This window comes from Leuciscus leuciscus, assembly GCF_965113295.1.
Source record: "Leuciscus leuciscus genome assembly, chromosome: 3".
NCBI lineage: Eukaryota > Metazoa > Chordata > Actinopteri > Cypriniformes > Leuciscidae > Leuciscus > Leuciscus leuciscus.
The window spans coordinates 20,093,988-20,120,301 of NC_138727.1; the positions used below are offsets into that span (position 1 = coordinate 20,093,988).

A 26,314-nucleotide genomic window follows, 5' to 3' on the forward strand; every position below is an offset into this window, starting at 1 on the left:
AATGCAGGCAGATCAATATTATTGTTGAATATTGAATTATATGTTAAACTTAATGTCCTCAACTAAGCAAGCCAAGCCAATGGCAACAAAGGCAAAAAGGCCACAGTGGCAAGGAACCAAAACTCCATCAGGTGGCAGAATGGAGAAAAAAGTCGGGGGGCCAGTTTTCCTCTGGCCAATGAACGAACAGTGTATGATTATGATCCAGGCAGCACTATAGGTCAGAAGTCAGATTGGATTGGAACAATCAGAATATTATCCAGTTCCATCTGGTTGAAGATCGGAGTCATCACGCCGGTATGGAGACGGGTTTGTTGAGGATCAGTGGAAGTTTAATGGGACCAATTTCTGTTTCAATTCACAAAATATGCAGTATACAATGCATGTTTTTTTTTTGTAAAATTGTTAAAAATGTCATAATAAAGTAACACCTAAAACTACAAGAACAACTTTACAACTCAGCATGAAACTCAGCATGAAATGAAAATTCACTATATCTTTTTTTTAAACTCATATTATAGATGTTATCGTAAACCATTAATCCGTGCATACATTTCTTTTTTTTTTAGAGAACAGACCTTGTAATCTATAACTCTTTGCACGCCATTGAGATTTTTCGCAGAGTTTCTCCACCATTGACAAGTTTTTCAGTTTTTTTAGCTTTGTCTCTGGTGACATATGCCAGACTTCGATCATTAAGTTAATATAAACTAGTGATGCAGCGATCATGATTTTTCATGGCCGACTGATGATTTTTTACAAGCAAATTTGTCATTTCTGATACTGGTTGCCGATTATTTTTTGTATTTTTTTTCTTTTTCTTTGTATAGGCAAATCTGTATTTGTTGTTTGCTCTATTGCAGGCCAAACTGGCCTTAAATAAAAACAATTATATATCTGTAGCAAATTGAAATCAGAGGCAACCACTGCGTTTTAATCACAATCCAAACCAAGATGCTAAATTTCAAGATTTAAAGCAAAAGTAGAATGGTCTGACTTTAGCTTTATGAACAGCTTTTTAGCTTTTTGAGACAGTCGGTTCCCTCCAGAGATACATTCATATAAACACCCACCCCCAATTCAATATTTATATTTTTCTTCCAACATTTCTAGCATTGCGAACAGTGAGCTTGCTGTGACCGGTACAGGATTTTCTGTGCTCTCCTCTCCATCTTTCAGCGTGTCCCGTCTCTGGCCTGTTAACGGCATTTTTACAGACTTTGAAATATTCCACACAAATGACAGTTTGGTAAATGATTGCAATGCAGTTTTTGTGCAAGTCAGAAACAGATATCGGCTAAAATAAAAAAACGATCAATGCACCTGCAAGCTGCCTCCACTTTTGAGTGCAACACCCACATCTAAAAGTCCAGTCAACAACTGACGAATAGCACCAAGTCCCCGTCCTGCATATTTTTTCATGATAATCCATTATCTGATTGAGTGGACACCAGAACTCATTCGTAAATGAGGCATTAGGGCCTCCTGAAGTCCCAATTTGAAGATAGCCATAGTGTAGAGTATGTTCTGCAGCTCGCTCTCTCTCTCTCTCTGGTTGCTAGTGCTAATTTTCACACCTCCTGCTGTGATACGCCCTCTCATCTCTTCCTCTGCCCTCTGCCAACACCACAAATAGCTTCAGCTCCTGGCATCAACTACATTCCATTAAGCCCAAAACATTCCACAATGTTTCTTCTCTGGATCATGCACACTAATATTTAGGGCAGTGTGCTTGTCATGTGTATTTCAATGAAGAAGAAAAAAGAACAATAACAAAAGGCAAAACAAATTAGCCATCCTTAACCATGTGCTTATTGTGCATTTATTTTCCTCTTGAATTGTAGAGGGATGATTGTGTTTCTGTGTTTGTTTTGGCAACCATTATGTCACATTGACACCAACTAGTAGGCAACACATTTATTGCTTGTGTGCTTATTGCTTCTGTCATGTGACCCTCTGTTGTGTAGCAACCAGTAACCTGTCACAAAGCTGTGCCAAATCTAAATCTATTAGATCTATTGAAAACAGAGCTGATAATACTATTTTTGTTTATATTAGTCTATGGATTTTGTCATTGAAAGAACAGTGTGTTTGTATGATCCCCACTGAATTTCGGATGAAATCTATTGCTTTCCTTGAAAGTGTTGAGTCATGGGTGTTGAATATGATAAACCACCAGGTCAGAGTCCATCAAAAGTGTTAGGACAATAAAATCCAAATAAATTTAATGTTGAAGACAAAGGTATGGAATTATTCTACTGCTTAGGTGTTGCTCAAGTCTTAAAACAGCTAAATCGACAAACAATATTTATTTTGAAGATATTGTTATGGAGAGATGGGACATACATTAACCTTAATATAAAATAAACATATATAGGTTATAATAACTACAAATACTTATTAATTTTAATTTTTATTAATCTAATCTGTATATAATCTAAACTAAATAATATATATAGATAAAGTCAGTTGTACATTGGATCTCAAACTGGATTTTTTTTTTTAATACTGAAGACATTTCTTTTGTTTTAATTACGATCTGATCAATATAATATAATATAATATACTATACTGAATGTTCAGACTTGACCAGAGAATATACTTTGTCAAAAGATTGAGATCGACTGTTATAGAGGATTGAAAGCAGCAGTTTTCCATTATTCTGTTTTTCATTTTGCACAAACTGCTGAAATAGTTTTGTGGACATTTGCAGATGCACCTTGTCCAATTTCTGTAAAAAAAAATATATATCAGCAGAGACGCATGTCTGTACTTCATTTGACATTGAATTACCCAAAACACACTGCTGAAGCATAAAGAGAAAAGACCAGATCCAGTTGAACATAGGCTACATTTTACTTGCAAAACATCCAAATCAAGCTCCAGCTGAGGATGGCTTGATACACACTGTTGATAAAACAGGGTTATTCTTGTTATTTAAAGGGTGAAAAACACAAAACTCAAAATTGTAAAAAGTAGGGTATCATCATAAAAAGTCTCATCACTCTCATGTTTGTTCAAAGTATAAACCGCATGCGTTTCCATTGTTCAGGGAAGGCATGTTATGTGATTATCTTTTAAAATCATGGAAACTTTTCAAATGTGCATTTCATTAAGATAGATAATAAATAACAATGGTTGAACTCCGATGAGCTACTCAGTGTCATTTGTACACGCCTACCCCTGCATTATTCAAATTTCCTACAACTTCCTGTTTCAGCTCACACAGGAAATGAGCTGTACACACTATTTGAAGCATCAACATTTGTTTTTTTCTTTTGTGATGGGAAGTGATGCTACTGCCAGCAAAGTTGTGTGTGTGTGTTGAAATGTCAATTATTAGTTGTAAACTTGATTCCATTTCAGTGAATATATTATATTTAAAAAAATTTTTTTTGCAAGTGTGCATTTAATTGATCAAAAATGACAGTAAAGACTTTTGTATTGTTACAAAACATTTGCATTTCAAATAAACACTCTTCTTTTGAGCTTTCTATTCAAATAATTCTTTTATTTTTTTAACAGTTTCCATAAAAATATTAAGCAGGACAACTGTTTCAACAAAATGTTTCTTGAGCAGCAAATCCGCACATCGTCACCTTCCTAAAATAAGTAATTTGATCATCAAAATGACTTGGGCAATTATTTTAGGAAGGTGGCGATATCAGAATGATATCTTAAGGATCATGTGACAGAAGACTGGAGTAATAGATCTAAATGATTATTCAGCTTTGCAATCACAGGGATGTTACATTTTAAAATATAGTTAAATAATAATAATTAAAGTTATTTTAAATTATAATATTTTTCAGTAAATATTATGAAAATGTTTTTCATAAATCCAGCCTTGGTGAGCATAAGTGACTTTACTTTACTCAACTTTAATCTTTTAACATATAAGAGGTCGTTGTTTAAAAAAAAAAAAAAATCCTTTAGGTTTCAGAGCTCAAAACTTCTTTAGTCCAAAAACAGTTTTTATTGAAACGTAATAGTGCGACCCCTTTTGCAGAAGATCAATGCCTACTTCTACATCATTGCCTCTTTAGCCCCGCCCACCGATTCACACGTCATGTAGTAGTAAATACGAGAGAGATGCAAATACAGGAATACTCCAGCAACAAAACTGTAGCGATACTAAAACTATATGTCTGGGTTCACAGCAACATCCAGAGGCGCACACAACTCTGTGAATTTCGCCATATTCTCCAGAACGTGTCAATGAGCTCTCCGTTGATTGGCTTGCGCGACAACGCGTCATGCAAATTTCCCGCTCGAGTTGACATTTTTCAACTTGCGCAGAAGACTCGTTTGAGTCGAATATCCCGTGCCCGTGGCAATCGTGCCCAATTTATGCAAATTTGCGTCAATTAGCATCTTTGTGTAAATTCGCTTTTGGTGCGCACTGTTGGTAAGACACTGTTTGTTTGTTCACTTCATTTTACTGCAGATTTGTTTTTAAACAAGACACTGTTCGGTGCAGGCTTTTCAGAAAGACTGAAAATAAAAGTGATGCAGTGCCGCATCGTCATATTGGATATTGGATCTGACAGTTATCCTATATTGGATCTGACAGTAATGTCGCAACACACAAGTCTGAGTAACAGTGTTTTTACCATGTGTCACATGTATCTTTGTCTGATACAGATCGTTTGATACTTGATACAGTATTTATACTGTAGCGCCGCAGTCAAACTGTGAATATTTGTGATTTGCTGTTCTTTCCTTTGCTTCGGCATTTATGGGGTTAATGCGGAGGATTCCCGGATACGGAACGTAGCACGTAGAGAACAATGCTATTGCTATTTTATCATCAATAAATCAATAAAACATTACAACATGTTTAAATTGATTTAAAAACATGACACTGTAAATGTATGCATTTAAAACTTTATCGTAAAGGATGAAACTATAACTGTGATAACTTAAACTTTATTTGCCACAACCTAGACTTATAAAGCATATGTAATATGCATAAATGTTTCACAGTTGTTTCAACTATGTAACGAGATCATTTTGAACACAGGAAGTTTTCAAAAACAGTTCCACACGTGTAATGGCAGGGACGTTGAAAATCACTCCTATCAAAATGGATGTTACAAAAGGTCCAAAACAGGATAGAAAATAGCCTATTACTTCTAAGGATGGTTTTGCTTATGTTAAAACCTGAACAACATTAAATGTGGACCTCAGAGTACATTGTAAAATAAAACTTTAACTACATGCTTTCATATGAACAAATAGTCAATAGCTACACAGATTAAAGTTGTTAGCTGTATATGTTTAATTCACTATAAAGAACCAATTCATAAGAGTCATTTGTTCAGGATTCAGACTACATTGGTTGCACTCTGTTTTTAAGTCTTATTGTACGAGAACAGTTTACGAATTATTAAATGTTGGTATTGTTAAAGTAATGAAATATTCTGAATAATAACCGTTTCTTAGTTCCCAACCATAAAAGAGTGGCATTACAAACAGCCAAGTGCCTTTCATACAAAAAACTGAAGAAATAAGCTCACTTGAAACTCTTACACTGTAGTTCCTGTTTCAGCATAGACAGCATGTGTGTACCCACAGGTTAAAAATTAGTGCACTTGATAGTTGATCATCTGATAGTTGATCATCCATTTTTGCTGTGCAGTGATTCAGTGAATCTTTACTCACTCTCGGAGCCAGTGCACAGTGTTTCTGTTTTACCTCCAGGAAATATGTTCAGGGTACAACATTATGCCTTAGAGAAAGTCAAACACACTTGATTGTGTTTTTGTTGACATTTCTTGACAGGATCATGCAATGTTTTGCTGCTTTCAACACCCGTCAGCTGCCATTTGAAAACACAGCAGGCTGATGAACTTTTGGCTATCCAGTATCAGATCTACCCAGTGTATTTTTACACACTCACTCAGTGATGGTTGTCTGAGCGACTTGGATTCTGTGTAGCCCAGAATTTAGATTAAGATGACTGCCATAAAGGTTAATAATGTGAACATGTTTTACCAGTATGATAATGTCCAGACAGAGTATATGAGGCCCAGGAACATGTGACCTTTCTTTTTTTAAGTCAGTTTACATTTGATGCTCTTCCAGGTTTGATTTACTTTGTTCATTTGCCTTTTATGGAGAACTTTGAAAGCTATTCAGAGTTATAAACAAGTTCTCTGAGGTTCTGATGCTACATGAAAGTATTGTTGGTTTGTTTCATAAGATCTTTCCTGGAATTGATACAGAAGTGATTCATACCTCGAGTTCTCCTCTTTCTTTTGGTAATCAGTTATGAAGGCCACTGATATGTGCGTCTTTATGTCAGAGTTCCCAGCTGTTGAAAGCCTGGACAAGCCACTGACAGTGTCGAGAGGAAGGATTCCCCCACGACTCAACAGATGGTCTGTTCCACTCACCGGAACCCGCTAGAGCTCCAATTTTGGAACATTAAAAACAATAATTAGATAAAAGAGTGGTCAGGCATTTTATTAATAAACAAGTGAGTAGATATATAACTATTTAAAGCTGGTTATGATAGATATTTGTGCAGTTCCTCAAGATTAGCTATTGCTTTTGGCTTTAAGTTTGCTAATTGTATTTTCAGGAATGGTAATCCATGTCAATGTCTGTTTTCAACCCTTTACACACACAAACGCATGAGCATTTAACTTCAATTCCAATTCAAAAGCTTTTGATTAGCCTATTTTGTTTTTTAAATTGTTTTGATTAGATTTGTGTAATTTGTCATTTTGAAGGATTCATTAAAAGAACCAAATTCAAAAGACTCATTAGTTATAGGAATCAGGCTACTCGGCTTGTGTTGTTTTGAATTCACTACAAGCAATCACGAGTCATTCGGTTGTGTATCTCACAACACTAGATATTATTTAGTTTTTTTGCATGCAGCCTACAAGGACAACTTAACAAAAAAGGTTTTAAATTGAATTATTTTATAGACAGACTCTGACCTTGTATTCATACCTAAAATATGAATGTAATTTCTTTTGTCATGGTGCTAAAGATTCTGCAGTGGAGAAACCTTCTAAATTTGGATATCATTATGATATTTCAAAGTGTTACACAGTGACATCTGCAGTTAAAATCTTTGGAAAAGTACTTGTATGTATTATTATGATTTTTTTTTTTTTTTTTACATAACCCCTGAAACTAAGCATAGAGTAGAAAGGATTTGGGATTTTAAGTATCTATATCACAATGTATCGGACAAATACATTTCTTACACAGTTTTTCATTTTACTAAACATAAGGACATGTTTATCATCACTCAGTACCAAAACTTGTTCAGCTTATTCATCTCAACTCAACAGCAAAACTTCTTGGAACAATTTCATAGCTCTTTTTGTTTGCCCTGTTTACCTGCATTATTAGGTGTTTTCAGAGAAACGGTGCAATTTATTAAGTATTAGGAGAGTATAAGCAAAAGTGTTGATCATTTGGTCTACTTTGACCTGCTGCCCACTTTAGCTTCCTGTTGTTTTTAGTTTCCTGTCACCCTTTTGCCACACTTGTGTCGTATTTTTCCTTATACTTCTCTGGTGTTTTATTATAGCTCACTTTGGAGTTTGTGTTGTTTTGTGTCAACTCAATTGATGGATGTTCATTTAGCTTTTCTCCATTTTTCTCTAATGTTCATACTAAATCATAATTTTCTCTTGTATTGTAAATTCAGTATAAGTGTTTCTCAGGAGGAATGAAGTCACTCCCTGAGACTGCCAACAAACGATGCTCTGTTTGTGGTTTTTTAACATTCATGCATGTTAAACGATGACATTGTGTGAAAAAGTAAATTTCCTTTCGCTTTGTCGAACTAGTAGTGAAATCGTCCAGGCTAAAAACAACAACAAGATCAGTTCTTAATGCTGATTTGAATAAGGGTTTTGCATCATGAGATCTGCATGATCTGAGGTTTAAAATGCTTGGCTACATAGTACTACAAATACTACATGGGCTACATAGTCATATTGTTTTGATTTGTTCAAAATGTCACCACTTTTCAGCATATCGTATACATTTTCCCCACCATCCCCAGTAGCTCTTAAGCCGTCCTGGTGGTTTGATTCTCTTGCTTTGTACTTTTCCAAAAGCATTTTTTTGTTTTCTTGTTTTTCATTTATATATGTAGGCCTAACTCTTGCATTTTTGTAATTCAGTTTTTGCCATGAAGATAGCCACAAAACTATACTGATACTGTAATTTTTAAAGTACCTATTCATGTAAAAAGCATCAATCTGCATGGCATTCACATTTCTTTCTTTTCTCCTCCTCAGTTCCTCGTTTTATGTGCATGAGAGAGGGAGACAGCTCCAGTTTCAGCCGCCCACACTGGACTTCGGCCCACAGTAAGAGTTTTATATTTCATACATTTTACCCACAAATATCAGCATACACTTGGACCACAATAGGCTTATAAAAATGTTAGTAGCTAATGGCAATGCCAGGAAAATACATTTTCGTTTTTCAAACCATACCATAATATATTAAATGGATATTTTTTGTATTTAAAAGAAGTTACATGAAGTTACACATTTTTATTTTTTTGTCTTTGATGTTAAATTTAAGTGTTTCTCAAACAAGTAAACATTGTAAGTATTTCTCAAATAAGTAAACCTTTCCCTACGATGAAAATTAGCTGTGCAACAACTGTGTAGTTTTTTTTTTATTAGGAAAAACTTTGTTCATGTTTAAATGTAGAAGACTTTTTTGTCAGTATTGTTGTGGACATCCAACGCGTGCGCATAGAAAAGGTGAATTTGATTGTAATTTTAAACCATTCAAGTGCAAGAAGACCCACACTGTTTTCTGTGAGGCGCGCACACATCCAAAGCGCACGGAAAGCTGCCTCTCATACTTTTCCGCGTCCTTTTGCTCTTGAACGGACAAATGTAGACAAAAATGTCAAAATATTTTAATAAACACAGTCGGTTGTGTCTTAAGTGAATGTAAACAGTTGACAAAGAAAACGCATAATAATATATTTGATCAGCTAAGTGGCAGCACCAGAGAAAATGTATTTTCTTGTTTGAAAAACTTTTGCAACTATATTTGTAATGTAGGCCTATATTTTATTTATAAAGTGCAGTATTATTTTACATTTGATTACAGTTTCTGTACCTGAATACCTGAAAATCTTAAAACACGGTTTATTTCAATCGAATCTTTGTTCAGTTGTATTTATTTGTGAAGTTTGCTAATTTGTTTTTGTTCTTTTTTTAATGAGTGTTTACTTATCTTTTAATAATGCTTGAAATTTATAATAGTTAGGGTTGGGAATCGAAAATCGGTTCCAATTCTGAAAACGAATACTTGAGGTCAGGAATTGGATACTTGTTATAAAATTGTATTCCTTTGTGTGAAGTTTAATATGACCATTCAAGCGCAAGATGACTCATCTTGTCGCACATCCAAAGTGATCACAGAAAAGGGGATTTTAATGAGATTTTAAGCCATTCACGCACAAGAACAGACTTCTCTTCTGCACACTAGGGCTGGTCCGAATACCATTTTTTGAGCTTCGAAGCTTCGGTAGTAATTAACACCAAATATTCGAAGCTTTGAAGGGAGGGGGTTGAACAAATTCTTCTTACTAATAAAGGCAGGAATCTCTGTGTCTGTCTGTCTGTCTGTTTGCATTTTGATTTTGTCGAGAACCGTTCATCCAATCGACTTCGCATGTGGCGGGTGTGTTGTGGCGGGTGTGTTGCTGCGGACCCAAGGGAGTGCAGTGCAGTGTCACATTTGGTGTAATACGGACACGCGTCACGTTCAGAATTAATAAACGTTTAATGAACTACAGAACAGCGCGAGACGGAAGCGGCGCGCCTCACGCGGCAGGGCTTATATGCTCGAGAACGGACACTTCACTAGTGATACAAAACTCTCACAGGTCTGTTAAGAGCAATACTTTAATAAAGGTAGCCTAACATTTTTTCTGACAAACAAATCAATCCCAAATCAGAAATTAGCAGCACAGTAATTACTGACACAGTAAAGTGTAGGCTATTTACATAAAAGAAGAACGAAAAATAAATTAACCAACTGTAATAAATAAAGAACACGGTAGGCTACTTTTAATTACAGCATCACACATTTCAATTAACAAACAGTTTAAATAAAATTAAATGAATTCCCTTATAAAGAATAAAACAAACTGTAATAGGTTAAATAGAACAAGGTACCGTTAGGCTGGCTAGCGGAATTAGCGCAGCTCACATTTCAATAAACGTGACGTCCCAACATCTCAAGTTTGAGTTTTAACAAGCTTATATATTTCACAGTAGTGATAACGGGTAAAAAATACATTTTGTTTCTCTTATTCTATTTTCTGCAATGTCAAAGCAACACAGCTTAACCCAAAATACAAGCTCAGACATGCGCTTCTGTCCATACAAGCTCATGCAGGTCTGCGCCCTAGACAGAGAATACTCCAGTTGCAGGGAACACTTTAGTTGGCTAAGAAGAAGCAAATATATTTATTAAGTATAACGAGGTTGGGTTCCTTCAACTGTCCATCCTGTTAAAAATGGCTATTTATCCAGACTTGGCTCGCTGTAAAAGGCATTTTTGGGGTTAAATATAACTATAGAATACAAAGATTTACCAAAAATATTAATCTGTTTGTTTATTATGATGTGTAGAAATATTGGCTGTAACTAAGAATTTTCAAATTGGTTATACTTTCAAAACCATGTGACATTCACTTATTTTGGAGCGTTTGGACTTCCATTGCAAGTCCATTGCTATAAACGCATTTAGTTTTATATTTAAAAATTAAGGGTTGAAAGTTATTTTATTTGTTAATAGTCAACTTGCCACAAATGCTGTCCATAAAGTCAAAATGGTATTTTAAAGTCTGCTCTATTTTAAAGCTGAACTTGGCTTGTGGCTGAACTCTGCAGACAGGATGACCAAATATGGCTGGAAATGATTTTCTTCTGATGGAAGAACAGTGGCAGAGTTTGGAGTCTACTACACTGATTTAATTTTGATCTTAAGAAATAACTACAGTTGGAAAGTTGTAGATGTTCCAATTCTGATAGTCCCATTTGTTAGAAGCATTACTGGAGGTTGTTACCTTTTATTAGGACAACATAGAGCCAGATTTCCCAGCTATGTGTGCAAAACTTTCTTGGTGTGATTTAGATCTGCAACAACTAATAGATAAAATTGATAATTGTTAATGAAAACGCTTCTTTACACTGAATACTAAAAATAAAAAAAATAGTTTTTACCTAAATTTTTTTTATTAAATGCTTCAAAGAGGGTCCCAGTCATGTAATTTTCATCAGGGCATAAATGTAGTAGTAGAAGTAAACACACACACACACACAGACACACACAAAATCTAAAGGTGTTGGTCATGGCACATATAAAGAAGGAAAAATTAACGTGCAACTTTTCCCCAAATGCAAAGAATTCGAACATTTTATGACCTTTCAAGGCGTCTCATTTTGCCAGGACATATCTAACGTTTTACTATTATATTTTTATAATCTGAACATTTTAGTTTTTAATGAAGAAATGACTCATCCTAACAAGAAGTGTGTATTGTTGTTTAACTTGAAATACTTAGAACATGTGCATACATGCCAATCATAAGTAGAGCAACAGAGAAAGGAGTGCACAACCAATATAACATGAGATGTCAGATTTATGGTTTATATGAACTTTAATTGAAATCCTGTGTGTAATACTAGTAATTATATAATATATAATCAGTAACTGGTGTGAACTGTTAAATTTCATATATCATACTTTTCCTCTTTCCACCTCTTAGCTAGTTTCATGTTCTTTTAATAATATTTATTATTATTATAGGAATTTTATATTGATTAATCAATTGTCAAAATGCAGCCTAAGGTACAATAAACACTTTTGATTTTGGGGAATCTTAACTGGGTCTTTAAACATCATTAGGGCCAAAAATACGATGTCTTCATTATTTATGAACACCTAACAGCTTTATATGTTTTGTAGGGCTGTAAATCTTTGTTGACAGTGGATCCATTTGATTCATGATTCTTTGGCATTACAAACATTGTAACGAGTGACTAGAGATGGAAAGGTTATTAAAAAAAAATATATTCAGTATTTAATTAGTAACCTAATCCAAACATTACAGCCTGAAAATAGTTATCCTCAGGGTTTCCTGAAGGTCAGTGTATAGCCTAATGAAATGATTGGATGACTGGATGGATTGTGGTCTTCTGTATACAAAAACAAAAGTGTGTTCTCATCGTTCATTGTTTTATCTTTTCACATGTTATATTATAAAAAGTTTGTCAAATATTATATATAATATATGCATACTATATTTATATAATATAACTTATTGCCCCATATAAATGTAATGTGAATTTTATAAAACATTTCCACGGCAATAAAGCCTAAAGTTGGCCACTGTTGCCAAACCAAATCATTATTATCTTTTGGTTTTAAATATCAAATAGATTTTTGCACAGATATTTTGACACCAGCTACTCTAGATACACAGAGGTGTATTGCATAATAATGTTTCTTTGCACATGTATGCACAGGTAGGCCTAAACCTTTTTCCCTATACTTGTTCCTGCAATGATGCAACACCAACTACTGCATAACCTTTTAGAGAGAGAGAGAAACATGACCTTGTTTCGCCTGGCTGCTAATTTCAATAGTGCTTCTGCACCACCATCTACATCTTATTATCTACCTTAAACACACTCACACACACCCCTCATACTCCCATCACTGCTTCCATTAGGACACACATAGAGAGACAACAGCTTAGACTTGGAATGGCTTTTCTCAGGCATTGTTACATAATTATTAGTTATATTGGTTTTCAATTTTGGTAACCTGTTGCAAACTATTACCCAATTCTTATTTTTTATGACTGATAACCAATATGCACATCCATTTTTTTTTAGGCAGCAGCTATTTGCATAAGTGCTATTTGCATACTGTGCAAATAGCAATAGCTTCTATTTAGGCTACACCATATAAAAATAGCAGTATTCTCTTTGCAACAAGTGTAAATAGTAGTTAGATACTATTTGCACCTCAGCATTTTAGTACATTATAAAACAAAATGCAATAATAAAATATTGAGTGTAAATAATTATATTTATTAAATAAATTCCACCTTATTAGGACAATAAAGGGGGTCGCACACCGGACGCGCAGCTCGGCGGCGCGCCGCGCAGCGCCACGTCTTTTAAATTCGAACACATTATTCTCTATGAGAGTACACACACCGGCGGCGCCTTTCGGCGTCTGTCCGCGGCGGCTCAGGACCGTGTTCAAAATCCTGCCGCGCCACAGAGCGCCATTTACATAGTTTTATATTAAATTTACATTTATGTGTCTCAAATCGTAGTTAATGTATATACGGACTTCACCATGTGCTGCAATATACATTTAGTTTTATATTTATTTACAGAAAATTGCTGATGTTATCGGATTTTCAGGTGAGAGTTGTCCTAGACGTGGCGCGACGCGTCCGGTGTGCGGCCGCCTTAAGGCCTACACCTAACCCTACTGATAAACACTTTATTGTGAAATAACCGGTAGGCACTTTAATTCCACTTTTCACACATTTACTTCATATTTATTGAAAATAAATGCCTTTCTAATCTGATATGCGATGAAAAAAGGGAGCAGAACGAGTTTGGCAAAATGCGTCAATATATAGCCTAATGAAATGATTGGATGACTGGATGGATTGTAGTCTTCTGTATACAAAAAAACACACAAAAAAAACACAACCTTTTCACGTATTTTTACTCTTCATTTGTTTGTCATGGTGAAGTGTGTCCATCCATACTGCCTACATATTTCCCTGTGTTAGCTTATCCATGTTGTGTGCATGAGATAGACATGAGATAGATTAGAGAAGCAGCAATTAAACGTTACTGGTTCGGTTAATGATTTTGGCCATCCTAAACTCCTTTCTGTCTTTCTTTTTTCAATTGAGATTTAACTGTCTAATATTTTTCATCTTTGTTTTTGCCTAATTGCAAATTGCATAAAGAACCAATAACGGGTTAGGTTGACAATTTAGTTATCTTGTCTGTGCATTGGCAGTTTTGGTAGCCTAACTATAGATGTAGTGTACCCAGTCAGACACATATGAACACATAAGATTCAATGCTGGTCTGATAGGATCTGGAGTCATTTTCTTTTTATTGGCCGCCGTGTTTCAAATGCTGTTATTCACACACCTCTTTTGAAGCTGGCCTTTGACCACAGGAACATCATAACATAAAGAGCTGAGCTGCTAAGCTTTCTGTGGTTAGAATCAGCTTTGAAAGGTCAACTCAAGTCTTTTAATAGATGTGTGTGGCTTTGAATGACATTTACTTTCATCTTTGCTCAAGTGTTGTAATACTGAACCGTTTTCATTGTGATGCTTTAGGGAAGCGTGCACTGTTAGAGTCAGCCGTTTCTGTCTGAAGACATAAATAAATGATCTCCTTTTGAACAAAGTTATGCTTTCACGGCAAGAATGTTCATATAAGCATAACAGTCCCTGACATATCGGTCATTTAGACCAGCTTTTTAGTTTCACAATGGTTGTGTTCTTCACAGTGACATGAATGTGATTTGGGAGTCTATAATGCAGTATTTGGCTCTTTAACATGTGGATCTGTCATTCTGCAGGCCGGTGGGGCTGCCAAGAGCTGAAACCGTAAATATCCGAAATCCCAGCCCAGAGCTTCCAGTCTCTCTGCTCTCTGTGTTTACATCCAGCAGACATTTTCACATGCCTTCCTTCCACAGAAGGGTAAGTATGCACTCCATTTCACATTTGCTCTGCTCTCCCTCTCCCTCTTCCTCTAACATAAATTGTCCCATGTAAATGTAATCCAGTGTTTCTTGTCATTCAGTTTCTTGTAGATTGTATTTTCTTTTGTGTTACAGGTAATTCCACCCGGAGGGAGCACGCTTTTTAAAATAATTTTCCTCCCCACAGTGGAGGGCAATGAAGAAATCTCTTTATTTATTAACACATCAACCCATGGGGTGATATCATACCAGGCAAGTTGTATAGAACTAGCATTACACGGTCACTTTTACACACTTTTTAGAGGTTTCACATCACATTTTACTAAGGCGTACATATGGGAGATGTTCATATTTTAAATAGGTTTATTTAGCTTGGCAGCAGTGCAAATGTATCCATTTGCATAAAATGACAGTTGTAAATGGTATTCCCACAGTTAGTGATCACTGATCACTTAAGAATGTTTATTTTATTTTATTTTTTAACCAAAGTGCACATTTCAGCCTTTCATTTTGGGTGAAAATCCCATGACAGACCAAAGCTGCACCTGGGACAATTTGTGTGCAGTTAGTTTTTTGTCTGCCTTACACTTAACATATTCTTTCAAATGTTTAAGATATGTTTGTCGAATTTAACTGAATCAAGGTCACACTGCATCATTCTGGAAATGTAGGGCAGTTATTTGTTATATACATAGTGATAAGCAACAAGCTTTATGTTACAGATTCCTTTGAAATAACCAGAATAGTATGATACTGTATGACTGTTCGCAAACAAATTCATCATAATCACCAAGGCCATCTGCACTGGCATATGCAATAGTATTCAGGTCACGTAACGTGCATTGCAACTGTTTTCTGCAGTCATGTTTTCATTATGAATACATTTGTGTTGATCTTTATATGAACAAAACTCTATTGAAATGCAGCTTACACTACTAGTCAAAAGTTTGGAAACACCTACTAAATCTTTTTTATACTACCGTTCAAAAGTTTAGGGTTGGTAGGATTTTTTAAATGGTTTTGAAAGAAGTCTCTTATGCTCATTAAGGCTGCATTTATTTAATCAAAAGTACAGTAAAAAAAAGGTAATTTTGTAAAATATTAAAATTTAAAATAAAGGTTTCCTATTTTCTATGTATTTTAAAATGTAATTTATTCCTGTGCTGGCAAAACTGAATATTTAACAGCCATTACTCCAGTCTTATTAATATTTTTGTAGAAACAGTGATATATATTTTTAGGGTAGAAAGTTCAAAAGAACAGCATTTTAAAATAGAAATCTTTTGTAGGATTATTGTAGGGTGTTTTCACATCTAGTTGATTTGATTGGGAATCGATCCGCATCATAACACTCCAATTTCAAGCAATCTCTGGAATGGTTAGACTTTAGTGAGAATGCAATCCAATCCAACCACTTACTTGCTCACATGTTCCTTATATAGTTCTTAAATAGTTCTTCCCCAAAAAGACAATTTCCTGATTATTTACTCACCCCAAGGCTATCTAAGATGTTTATGGCTTTCTTTCCTCAGTTGAAGAGAAATTCAGGAAAATATTCCAGAAATTTCTCATCTAATGCAAGTGAATGGTGCCCAACGTAGATCATTTTTGATGGTCCAAAATCCATAATTAGGCAGCTTCAAAGTGCTCCACAAGACCCCAGCCGTCAAATAAGCGTCTACTAGCAAAACGGTCAGTCATTTTCAGAAAAAAAAAGAAATACTGTACTTAACAACAAATGCTTGCCTGGGTCCAGCTCTGCGAAGCGCGTTCACAAGAAGATCACGCGTGATGTAGGCGGCAAGAAATGCCCTCTTGTTTACAAGAGGGAGTTTACATCCAGGATACACGAACTGATCATTTTAAACAATAAATTGAAACAAAATACCAATATACAGCAATCACCATTTTTTTTGGACCGCACTCCTCCTCCACTGTAAAGGATTCTTGCTTGCGTGAGCTTGCAAATGTGCTTGCATCACGCGAGAGAAAATACCCTTGGAACCCGTTGATGCTGCCTTTAATATGGATTTTGGACCTTCTAAATTGGTCTTTGTTGGGCACCATTCATTTGCATTAGATGGAAAAAAATCCTGGAATGTTTTCCTCCAAATCTCAAGTTTTCTTAGGCTGAGCTTGGATGGCCTTGTGGCGAGTTAATAATCAGGAAATTTTCCTTTTTCGGTGAACTATTTCTTTAACAAATTTTGGTCTGTTTTGAAATGTTGCCTTGTGAAAGTGAACTGAACCAAGAAGAAAAAGCAACATTATAGCAATGTAGTTCCTATTTTTTGGAACAAAGCAAACCAAATACAGGTTAAAATAAATAAATATATATATATATATATATATATATATATATATATATATATATATATATATATAAAACCATTTAGTCATTTTAAATTTGTCTACAAAATTCATTTCAAGCATTTAAGCATAAAACGTTTAATTAAAGTAGTTTTTTTTTTTTACTGTTTAGGAACACTCTATTTAATTTAATTAATTATTTAACTAATTATTTATGACACTATTCTTATATCATGTATATGCTGTTTCTTTCTCTCTCTCCTAGGTTTTTGGGGTTGGCGTCCATGGGGGATCAGTCAAGGACGTCCAAAGAAAAGATAGCATTCTGATATTTCCCCACATACAAAGCATTAATCTAACACAAACTCAGGTAAGCATCATGTATGCAGGTATACTGTTTGTTTTGTTGTGAGCTTGCACGCACAGATGTTTTTTTCTTTTTACTATCCTTTGTGCTGGATGACACATGAGGTCTAGCGACAGCTGAGTGCTTCTGTCTCCTATTACTGTCATAGCCAGTAACACACACACATTCAGGTCATCATACATGGAAACCCAGGCAAACCCACATGACTAAAGTCTCTCCTGTGTTGATGTTTTTCTTACGGCCAGCACAGAAAGAAAAAATGACTGCATTAGGGGCCGTTCACACAGAACACATGTTTGCATTCCACTGTGCTTCTTTTCCATTCTTTTTGTCTGTAAACATTTGTGTTTGACCTTTGCATTCACATCTTTTGCAGAATCTCGTGCATGGCATTCTAAACATGCAGCGCTCAAGTTAAGAATTCTTTTTGGGACAATTATATAAGAGTTGGGTTTGGCAATTAGTATTATTTTTATTAAATACATTTAGTGTTTGTTTTTTTATATAATACTTTACCCATCTTTTATACAACAAAAGATACATTTACCCCAGAACTGCCAAAACTTGCGGAACTAACTTGTGCTCAGGAGTCTAAAATAAATCATGGTTGATTTATGTTAGACGCTTTAATAAATCACTATCAAACCTGCATCACAAGACCACTGTATATTTCTTCTCAGTGTTGATATTTGACAGAGGTAGATGATGTAGTCTGTTTTATCTCATATAGGTGTTCTGCTGCATCTTGGCTCTCATAAACAAGTTTAAATATAGACTTGGTTCTGTTGAAGCGGTCACATTTAAATTGAGCTCTATGTATGGATGAAAACCACTGCAGTGTCTCATATTGAATATAAGTGGCTATTCCTCTTGAGATCCAGCTGACTGGTCTGGTGGGACAAAATGACTTAACATCCTTGCCTTGAAACTCTTGATAGCAGGAACAAAACCTGTATCCACACACTTCTCTCGACTAATTTCAGGCTTAAAGTGATCATGTGTAGTGCGACTCAAGCCGTTGTTTCTACCAGATTAGCTAAAAGTGATTGCCACCCGATACATTCTTGAGGAGAGATGATGTAAACCTGCTGTTCACTTGTAATTGAACTAAGTGCTTTCAGCTGACATTTTCAAGATACTCTAGTATGTGTTGAATTTACCAACTCGAAACAACTTGATAACAGTAGGGGATGTTTCACCTATCGACAGCTGCTGAAATATTGACACTCCTGGAAGAATGGTGCTCAATTAAACCGGTTCCTGACATTTCGCTGTCATATTGCAGTGCAATGACTTTTCACCATCAGTGTCTTGCTGTAGTGTTTGTAAAATGTGCATGAACTTTTTACAGGGATAAGCCCCCTCAAGCTACTTGGTGTTAAAATATAGTTTGCTGTGTCATCATTTATTTACTCTCATGTCTGTCCAAACTCGTATGAATTTCTTTCTTCCTTGTGACACAAAAGAAGTTAATTTCCATTCATTAAAAGTAATGGTGAATGGAGGCTGTCATATATATATATATATATATAAGGACAAAACGCACAGCCTTATACAACTGCACAAATTAGATTTTCAGCTAATAAAGACTTATATTTCAGTCTTCAGAAGAATATGGCACTCAAATAAAATGTAGTTGACTACTTTTATGTTGCTTTATTAGAGCTTTGCTGTCATATTTGGAGCTTGACTAGCCCCTAGTCACCATCTACTTTAATTATATGAAGAAAAAAGAAAGAAAGAAAGAAAAAAGAACGGCGTGAACTTTCTGCATCTTCTTTTGTGATGGTCATACTGGTTTGGTATGGTATGATGGTGATTAAATAACAGCATTTAAATGTTTTGGTGGCCAAGGGCACAAAGGTTATGGGTTTGATAATGTTCACAGATGCGGTCACATACACCTCCTACATTCAAATCCCTCAAATTTAAATACTGAAAATCTGTTGAAAAGTCACTTGGAAAGCCACTAGCTTTAGAATGTATTTTCACTACCACTATTCAGTGGTAGGCTGAGATGACTAGCTGTCTCTTAAAGGGGCCCGTCTCATTGACTGATGGTCTTGAATGTATAGAATTATTCATGTTGCCTGTAGAGGTGGAGGAAGTGAAAGTTAACATCTTCAATGGAGAACACAAGAAGAATTAACAAAAAAAAGCTGCAATGGCCCCTGAAGATACATTCACTACCTTATTTAGAATAATGTACACTTAAGACACTTTCTTTGTTCACTATTGAAACTGCCACACATAAATTGTGTATTGTGTAACAATGGAGTTATGCTTGTGTTTTGTAATGTATTGTAAGTTGCTACAGATGAAAGTGTTGTAAATAATGTAAATTACATCTTTTTTTAGAAAAGGCGCTTCTGAGCTGATGAATTTGAATGTTCTTTTTCTTTTGCTCCTGCAGGAAGATGCTTCTAATATAACAATTTTAGGTCTGCTGCTTGACTGCAGTTTACCAAAACCGTTCTACAATCAGGCCCAGGTATGAATATTACATTTACTAACCATTGGAATATTCTGTCACTCTTATTGAGATAAGGTCATTATGTGATTTGAACTTGATCTTTCAGCTAAGTATAAAGCTTAGTTCTTGATTCTACCCTGTTAATGTGTGAAGTAATCCCAGTTTTAGGAACTGTTTTAAGGCCTGCATTTGAATGCCATCAATGCAACAGTTTTTTTTTTTATGGAGACTGGAGAGGTGTTCTAATTTCTGCCAAGTAAACTGACCAACCAATAAGATTTGTGCATTTGGTCACATGCTCAGGTACTGCTGCTGTTGCATAAAACTTTGAGCTCACGAACAGACTATTTTGGTAAAGGCTGGGCCACATTAAAAGATTTTTTAAATGTGAGAGACCACAAACATGACGATAAGAAATCATAGATTTAACCGTTTTGTTCCTCTAGTGTGTGGAGTGCCGCAATGTGACCAGGATAGCACATCACACACTAGCAGATTCCATTAACAAACAACCAGAGTCCCGCCTGTGTACACGGGAAATCTCGCAAAATCTCTCGCATCAAACGAGACTTTAAAGTAAACAAACATGGCGAACGACCGACAAGAAGAAATGGCGCAATGGAGAAAAATGTTTAGATGAAGCCATGGAGACAGTGTGAACATGGACTTTGTGTTACAGTGTGAGGAGAAAGGAGAAATCGGTCCAAAATCACCCCGAATATTTTGTAGTCTGCGCCCAGCATAACACACCTCACACAACAGGAAAATCTGTTGAGATAATCTGTAGAACTATCAAGATAATCGGGACTTTACGTAGGATTGTTGAAAGGGGAGAAATCGGTCCAAAATCACCCTGAATATCTTGTAGTCTGCGCCCAGCATAACACACATAACACACCTCACACAACAGGAAAATCTGACGAGATAACCATTAAGATAATCAGGACTTTACCTAGGATTGTTGAAAGGGGACAAATCGGTCCATAATCGCCCCCCAATACATTGGTAGTGTGTGGATGGCTTAAGCATCAGTGAATAACAGAGAAAGAATCAGGAACCGAATGCAAATCACCTTACCAGCTCCTTTGTTAGAAGCATAAAAACAATGAAATATCCAGAAAGTAATAAAAGCTCAGGTCCGATCCTGACATCCTCCATCGTTGTTGTGTCATGGTCAGAATACATTTATTTTGTATTTACTATTTTAATCATAACCGTTTTGTACACAGAAACAACATCACCATGAGTTTCCCATTGTAAGTTTGACGACTTTAGCTGCATTGTTTACAAGTTATCTGGTGATTGAATGTTCAGACAGGGCAGGTCTTTAGTTGGAACGCTTTGCATTCCTGTCATTTGTGTTGTAATTTGTAGCATGTTGATGAAATATGTGTCAACAGCCTTTACGTTTCTCTCTCTTTCCTCACAGGGTTGGTGTTTAGTATCTGAAGGGGGCAGAATTGCACTTCAGATCAGTCTTTCTGAAAGAGGGGAAAGGCCGACCCACCTGGACAAACTCAAGCCATATGTGCTGGAGAATATTGTGGTGCTGCTGGTCCTCCCATCACCAGATGCTGTCTGTATGTCAATTTGTAGTTTTATTTTATCCATAATTTCTATTTTTATTTTCCATTTCGCACTTTTGGATTCAAAACCCATATTTGTTGTCTGCTGCAGATACTTGAAGTTCTTGACGTGATTTTTGACTCAAATCGTCCTAGTGATATTTAAAGGTGCACTTTTTGTTAGTGTTTCCCTGGCTTTATTTTTGGCTTTTGTTTATTTATCCGAGTGGTATTTGACTTTATTGTTTACACCTATCAGCATTTTGTTATCTTTTGTTATGATTCTCATTCTAAACACGCCAATAAAATGGAAATTATTGGATTGTGTCCAAACACATTTACGGTGTCCATGGGCATTTAGTGGTGTGGCCACTGTGTCCATTGTGTTTTCACGCTCCCCATGTGAGGTCTGCGTGATTTTACTGCTTTTCCACTCACACTCTTTCGTCTGGACTGCTGAATCGCACCTGTGGGTTTGTGGGACCCTAGGTGATCATAAAAATTTACGATTTAAAAAGATTTAATGGAAACAAACAACAATTGAGGCAGACATATACTGTATGCAAAAGCGAATAGGCCTTTAAGGTTTTGTTTACTCACTACCCAATTCAGATTTGTTTTTCAGATTCAATCATTATGGCTGATTCTTTAAAATAAGGTTAGCCAGACATTGAAAAAATGACAATAAAATGATTCAACTACTGTCAGCTACAGCTGTACGTTTCTCACGTATGTTATTGCGTGTGAGAAATATTCAGTCCAAAAGTGTGAGGAAATCATGCATTGTTGACCAAATATTTCATTACCTGGTCATGTGATCTCAACATGGCCACCCCCATTTTTCTTATAGGAGTTCACCTTCTATGTGATTGTACATTATAAATGTAGTTGTCCGACTTAATATTATTTACTTCTTTACATCTAAACCTTTTTTCCTGATTACACCGTATTCCTTGATTGCAAGTTGTCTTGCATTACGCCACCATGTTTGTTGCATTAATGGATGGTGATCTGATTATCTGCTGATCAGTTGATTTATGGCTATATTACTGTCCCTGTTTATATTAGTGTCTATCCACTATGTTTGCCTTACTTTTTTATTACAATGTACACTACCATTCAAAAGTCAGTTTGATTAAAAAATAATAATTATACTTGCATACAGTACAGCAAAGATCCATTAAATTGATCAAAGGTGACAGAAAAGACTTTTACAATGTTACAAATGATTTCTGTTTCAAATAAATGCTGTGCTTTTGAACTTTCTGTTCATTAAAAAATCCTGGAGAAAAATGTATCATGGTTTCCAGAACAAAAAAAATTAAGCAGCACAACATTGATAATGACAAGAAATCTTTCTTTAGCACCAAATCAGTATGATTACTAAAGGATAATGTGACTGACGACTGGAGTAATGGCTGCTGATAAATCAGCTTTGCCTTTACAGTAATAAATTAATTTTATTATATATTAAAATAGAAAACTAAGTTTAAATTGTAATAATATTAAACAATATTAATGGTTTTACTTTATTTATTTTGTATCAAATATATGCAGCCTGGGTGAGCATAAGAGACTTCTTTCAAAAACATCAAAAAAATCTCTTACTGACCCTAAACTTTTGAGTGCTAGTGTATATGTATCTTTTTAGTTTACACCCTGTTGTATATAGTAACATACCATTTAATTATTGAAAATTACTGCACACTCTGAGGTGATAATGTAGCCACAATGTTTCTGCATTCATTTTCAGTAATTGAGTCAGTTATTCCGTTTATACCACAGATGTGGAAAACATTATATCACCTGTATACTTGTCATAGATTTCACCTCTGCTTTCAAAACCATTAACCTACTTGAACTCTTCAGTAAACTGTTAGATATGAGCATTAACCCCATTTCACTTCCCATGATTAAATATATAAATATTTTTGTTTAGATTCTCCTTGGATCTGATGCATGGTCACCTTGATAACTTTAGCAATGAATAAATTAATATAATTTCGAATTAAATTACAGATTGATTTTAGTGAATAAAAAATAATCGTCAAGAAATATTCCACCCCGAAATGACCTGGGGAAAAGTGTGTCATTTAAGCACAGCTAATGGGAAAGAAGTGAACCATTACTTCCTAGATCATGGGTTACACTGGATTTGAAACTTCTTTTTCCAGCTGCTTAACCACCACCGCCCAAAAAATTGCTTTCCTTTGTGTCATAGCACCACCTTGTGGCTGTGCCACTGTACATTCTCTTTTCCAAGTATGTACAGGTATATTTTATAACTATATTTTTAATCCACAGCTGATCCCAGAATAGGAGTGTTCATGTTGAACTCAGGGGTTAAAAAGCTCTTTGTTAAGGTATGTGTGGTGAGACTAACATTCTGTTGTGGTTAATTTTGCATATAATCAGGTAACATTTATAATGTAATTATAACATAACATCTTGTGTCTTTTTAAGGAGATCCAGCTCTTGTCAAGGACGGACAGCAGCGTAGAACTCACTGAACTGCTTCTCCAGCCTTCCACTTCTAACTTCACTCAAGTGGCTTCACTTTTCTGTAGACGTCAGTACTTTACTGTCAGCCTAACTTTCTCGTGTGTATTCTAATAGTTCACAATGGACATGTTGTTATGTTAGCCATGTTTATTTGGTTCTCTTTTCATTTTCTTTTTTAAGGCTCTTTGTCAGCTAAAAGTAAAAGGTGTCAAAGTCAGTTTGGCCTGCAGATATTAGCAAACAGAACACTGAATTTATATCCACTGCTGGAAAGCACACACAGGTAAAGATTTCTATATTAACAGCGTTATTACTGTAAATGAAATTAATGCTTTAATCATTAGCATTATCTGAAGTTAAATAAAATTAAATACAGTTTGGCCAAGAATGAAAATTCTTTTAAATTCTAAAACTAGCACTGCATTGTTTTGAAAGTTGTAATGATAACATTAATAATTGCATATGTACACTACCGTTCAAACATTTTGGGTCATGGAGAACCAAGAGAACACCTGTTTGGTTCTAATTTTTTTTAAATCAGTTTCTACAAAAATATTAAGCAGCAACTGTTTTTAACATTGATAAAAATGATAAATGTTACCCTGGCACCAAATCAGCATATTAGAATGATTTCTGAAGGATAATGTGACACTGAAGACTGGAGTAATGATGCTGAAAATTCAGCTTTGCCTTTACAGGAATAAATTACACTTTAAAATATATTAAAATAGAAATAGTCATAATGAATGACAATATTATTAATTTGTCATAATATTTCACATTATTACTGTCTTGACTAATTTTATAGCTATGGAGAACATAAGAAACTACTGTCAAAAACATAAAAAAGGATACCGACCCCAATCTTTTGAATGGTAGTGTACTTCCTTCACCTCTGTGACACAGTAAATGCTGTGTTCATGCTTTTCGATGCAGTTCTTCTGAAGCTCTAGTCACGTTTGTTACAGAGTTGTTCCTCTCTGTGTGTTTCAGATGGTCGGACTCTGAGCTGAGTTCTTTAGTTCAGGTCAGACAGAAGGAGAGGGGCACAAAGCATGTCGAGCTCTGGCTGTCCAACCCATTCCCCTTCACCTTCAGAATCACTAACATCTTTCTTTCCCAGCATAAACTCTTTAAGGTAATGCTCACCTGAACACCAGAGACTTAAATGTGTAGTGACCACAAGCCTTCGAGACTATATTGTGGAAGTTCTGCTTATTCTGCTGGGAAATAGAGGGATTGAGAAGTTGGTGGGTCAATGACTCTGTTAACTTTATATTCACGTCCATATATATTTGGTTTTCGAGGGTTATTATTCAAAGCTAATGTCATATAGTAGGACACTGTTTGTGGACAGTGGCTTTTTTTTCTGCTATCAACTTGTATAGAACATGTGCAACTGACCATGTGATCCAAGACTGGTCCAAAAAGACTCAAGATGTTGACTAGTGGCAGAGCTATTATTAGTTAACGTAGCGCTTACAATACACATTAAAGGGTAGATTAGACACATTAATTTGAATTACATAGACATCAAGCTCACAAAAATAGGAAATTTGTCAAAAAGTTAACACTGAAGTTTAATGATGGTGTAAATTTTCCCATCTTATAGGTTGTAAATTTTACAAAGTCCATGGAAGTGAGCCCTGGTAGCAGGAAACTTCTGTCTCTTCAGCTACTCTGCAAATCTTTACCCATCAACCTCAGAACCACAATTACCCTGACAACCAGTGTGGGGGTCCCACTGGAGCTTCACCTCCAGACAGATTCTTCTGCCTCAAAGGTAAAGCTTGACTACATCAGCATGAACACACATTTAAGGGGATAGTTCACCCAAAAATTAACATTCTATCATTAATTACTCCCCCTCATGTCCCGTAACCCGTAAGACTTTCGTTCATCTTCAGAACACAAATGAAGATTTTTTTTTTATGAAATCTGAGAGCTTTCTGTCCCTCTGTTGACAGCTACGCAACTACCACCTTGATGCCTCAAAAAGTTAATAAAGTGAGATCGTAAAACTAACCCAACCCAAATTTTCTTAATTTTTCTTGATTGGTTTATACAATGAACAAATTTATTTTCAGCTTTTATTCACATATAAACATTGATCAGCGAATATAAACAGAAGCTCAACCGAAGTTGCTTGACACACGAGAACAAACCTCATTGGTTCTTGCGGAAGCTCAAAGGTGCTGCGTAACGTGAGATCGAACCTCATTGGTTCTCACTAGCCAAGCAAACATGCTTGAGCTTTTGTTGACCACAGCTGTTCTGTTTATATGTAAATAAAATCCTAAATTCAATCTGTTCATCATATAAAGTGTTTGT

General features: G+C 35.4%; 1 protein-coding gene across 3 annotated transcripts in view; it reads left to right on the forward strand.

The window, feature by feature from the left end:
* The window catches only part of tmem131l (transmembrane 131 like), a 57,046-nt gene that overhangs the window by 17,646 nt on the left and 13,086 nt on the right, over nt 1-26,314 (forward strand). For all 3 annotated transcript variants that reach the window (XM_082165629.1, XM_082165627.1, XM_082165628.1), the window contains exons 4-14: nt 8,271-8,342; nt 14,641-14,764; nt 14,902-15,018; nt 17,342-17,446; nt 19,857-19,934; nt 21,346-21,496; nt 23,786-23,844; nt 23,945-24,050; nt 24,164-24,266; nt 24,977-25,121; nt 25,596-25,766. In XM_082165629.1, coding sequence (XP_082021755.1) covers nt 8,271-8,342; nt 14,641-14,764; nt 14,902-15,018; nt 17,342-17,446; nt 19,857-19,934; nt 21,346-21,496; nt 23,786-23,844; nt 23,945-24,050; nt 24,164-24,266; nt 24,977-25,121; nt 25,596-25,766 — 1,231 coding nt within the window. The remainder of the gene's footprint in view (nt 1-8,270; nt 8,343-14,640; nt 14,765-14,901; nt 15,019-17,341; nt 17,447-19,856; nt 19,935-21,345; nt 21,497-23,785; nt 23,845-23,944; nt 24,051-24,163; nt 24,267-24,976; nt 25,122-25,595; nt 25,767-26,314) is intronic.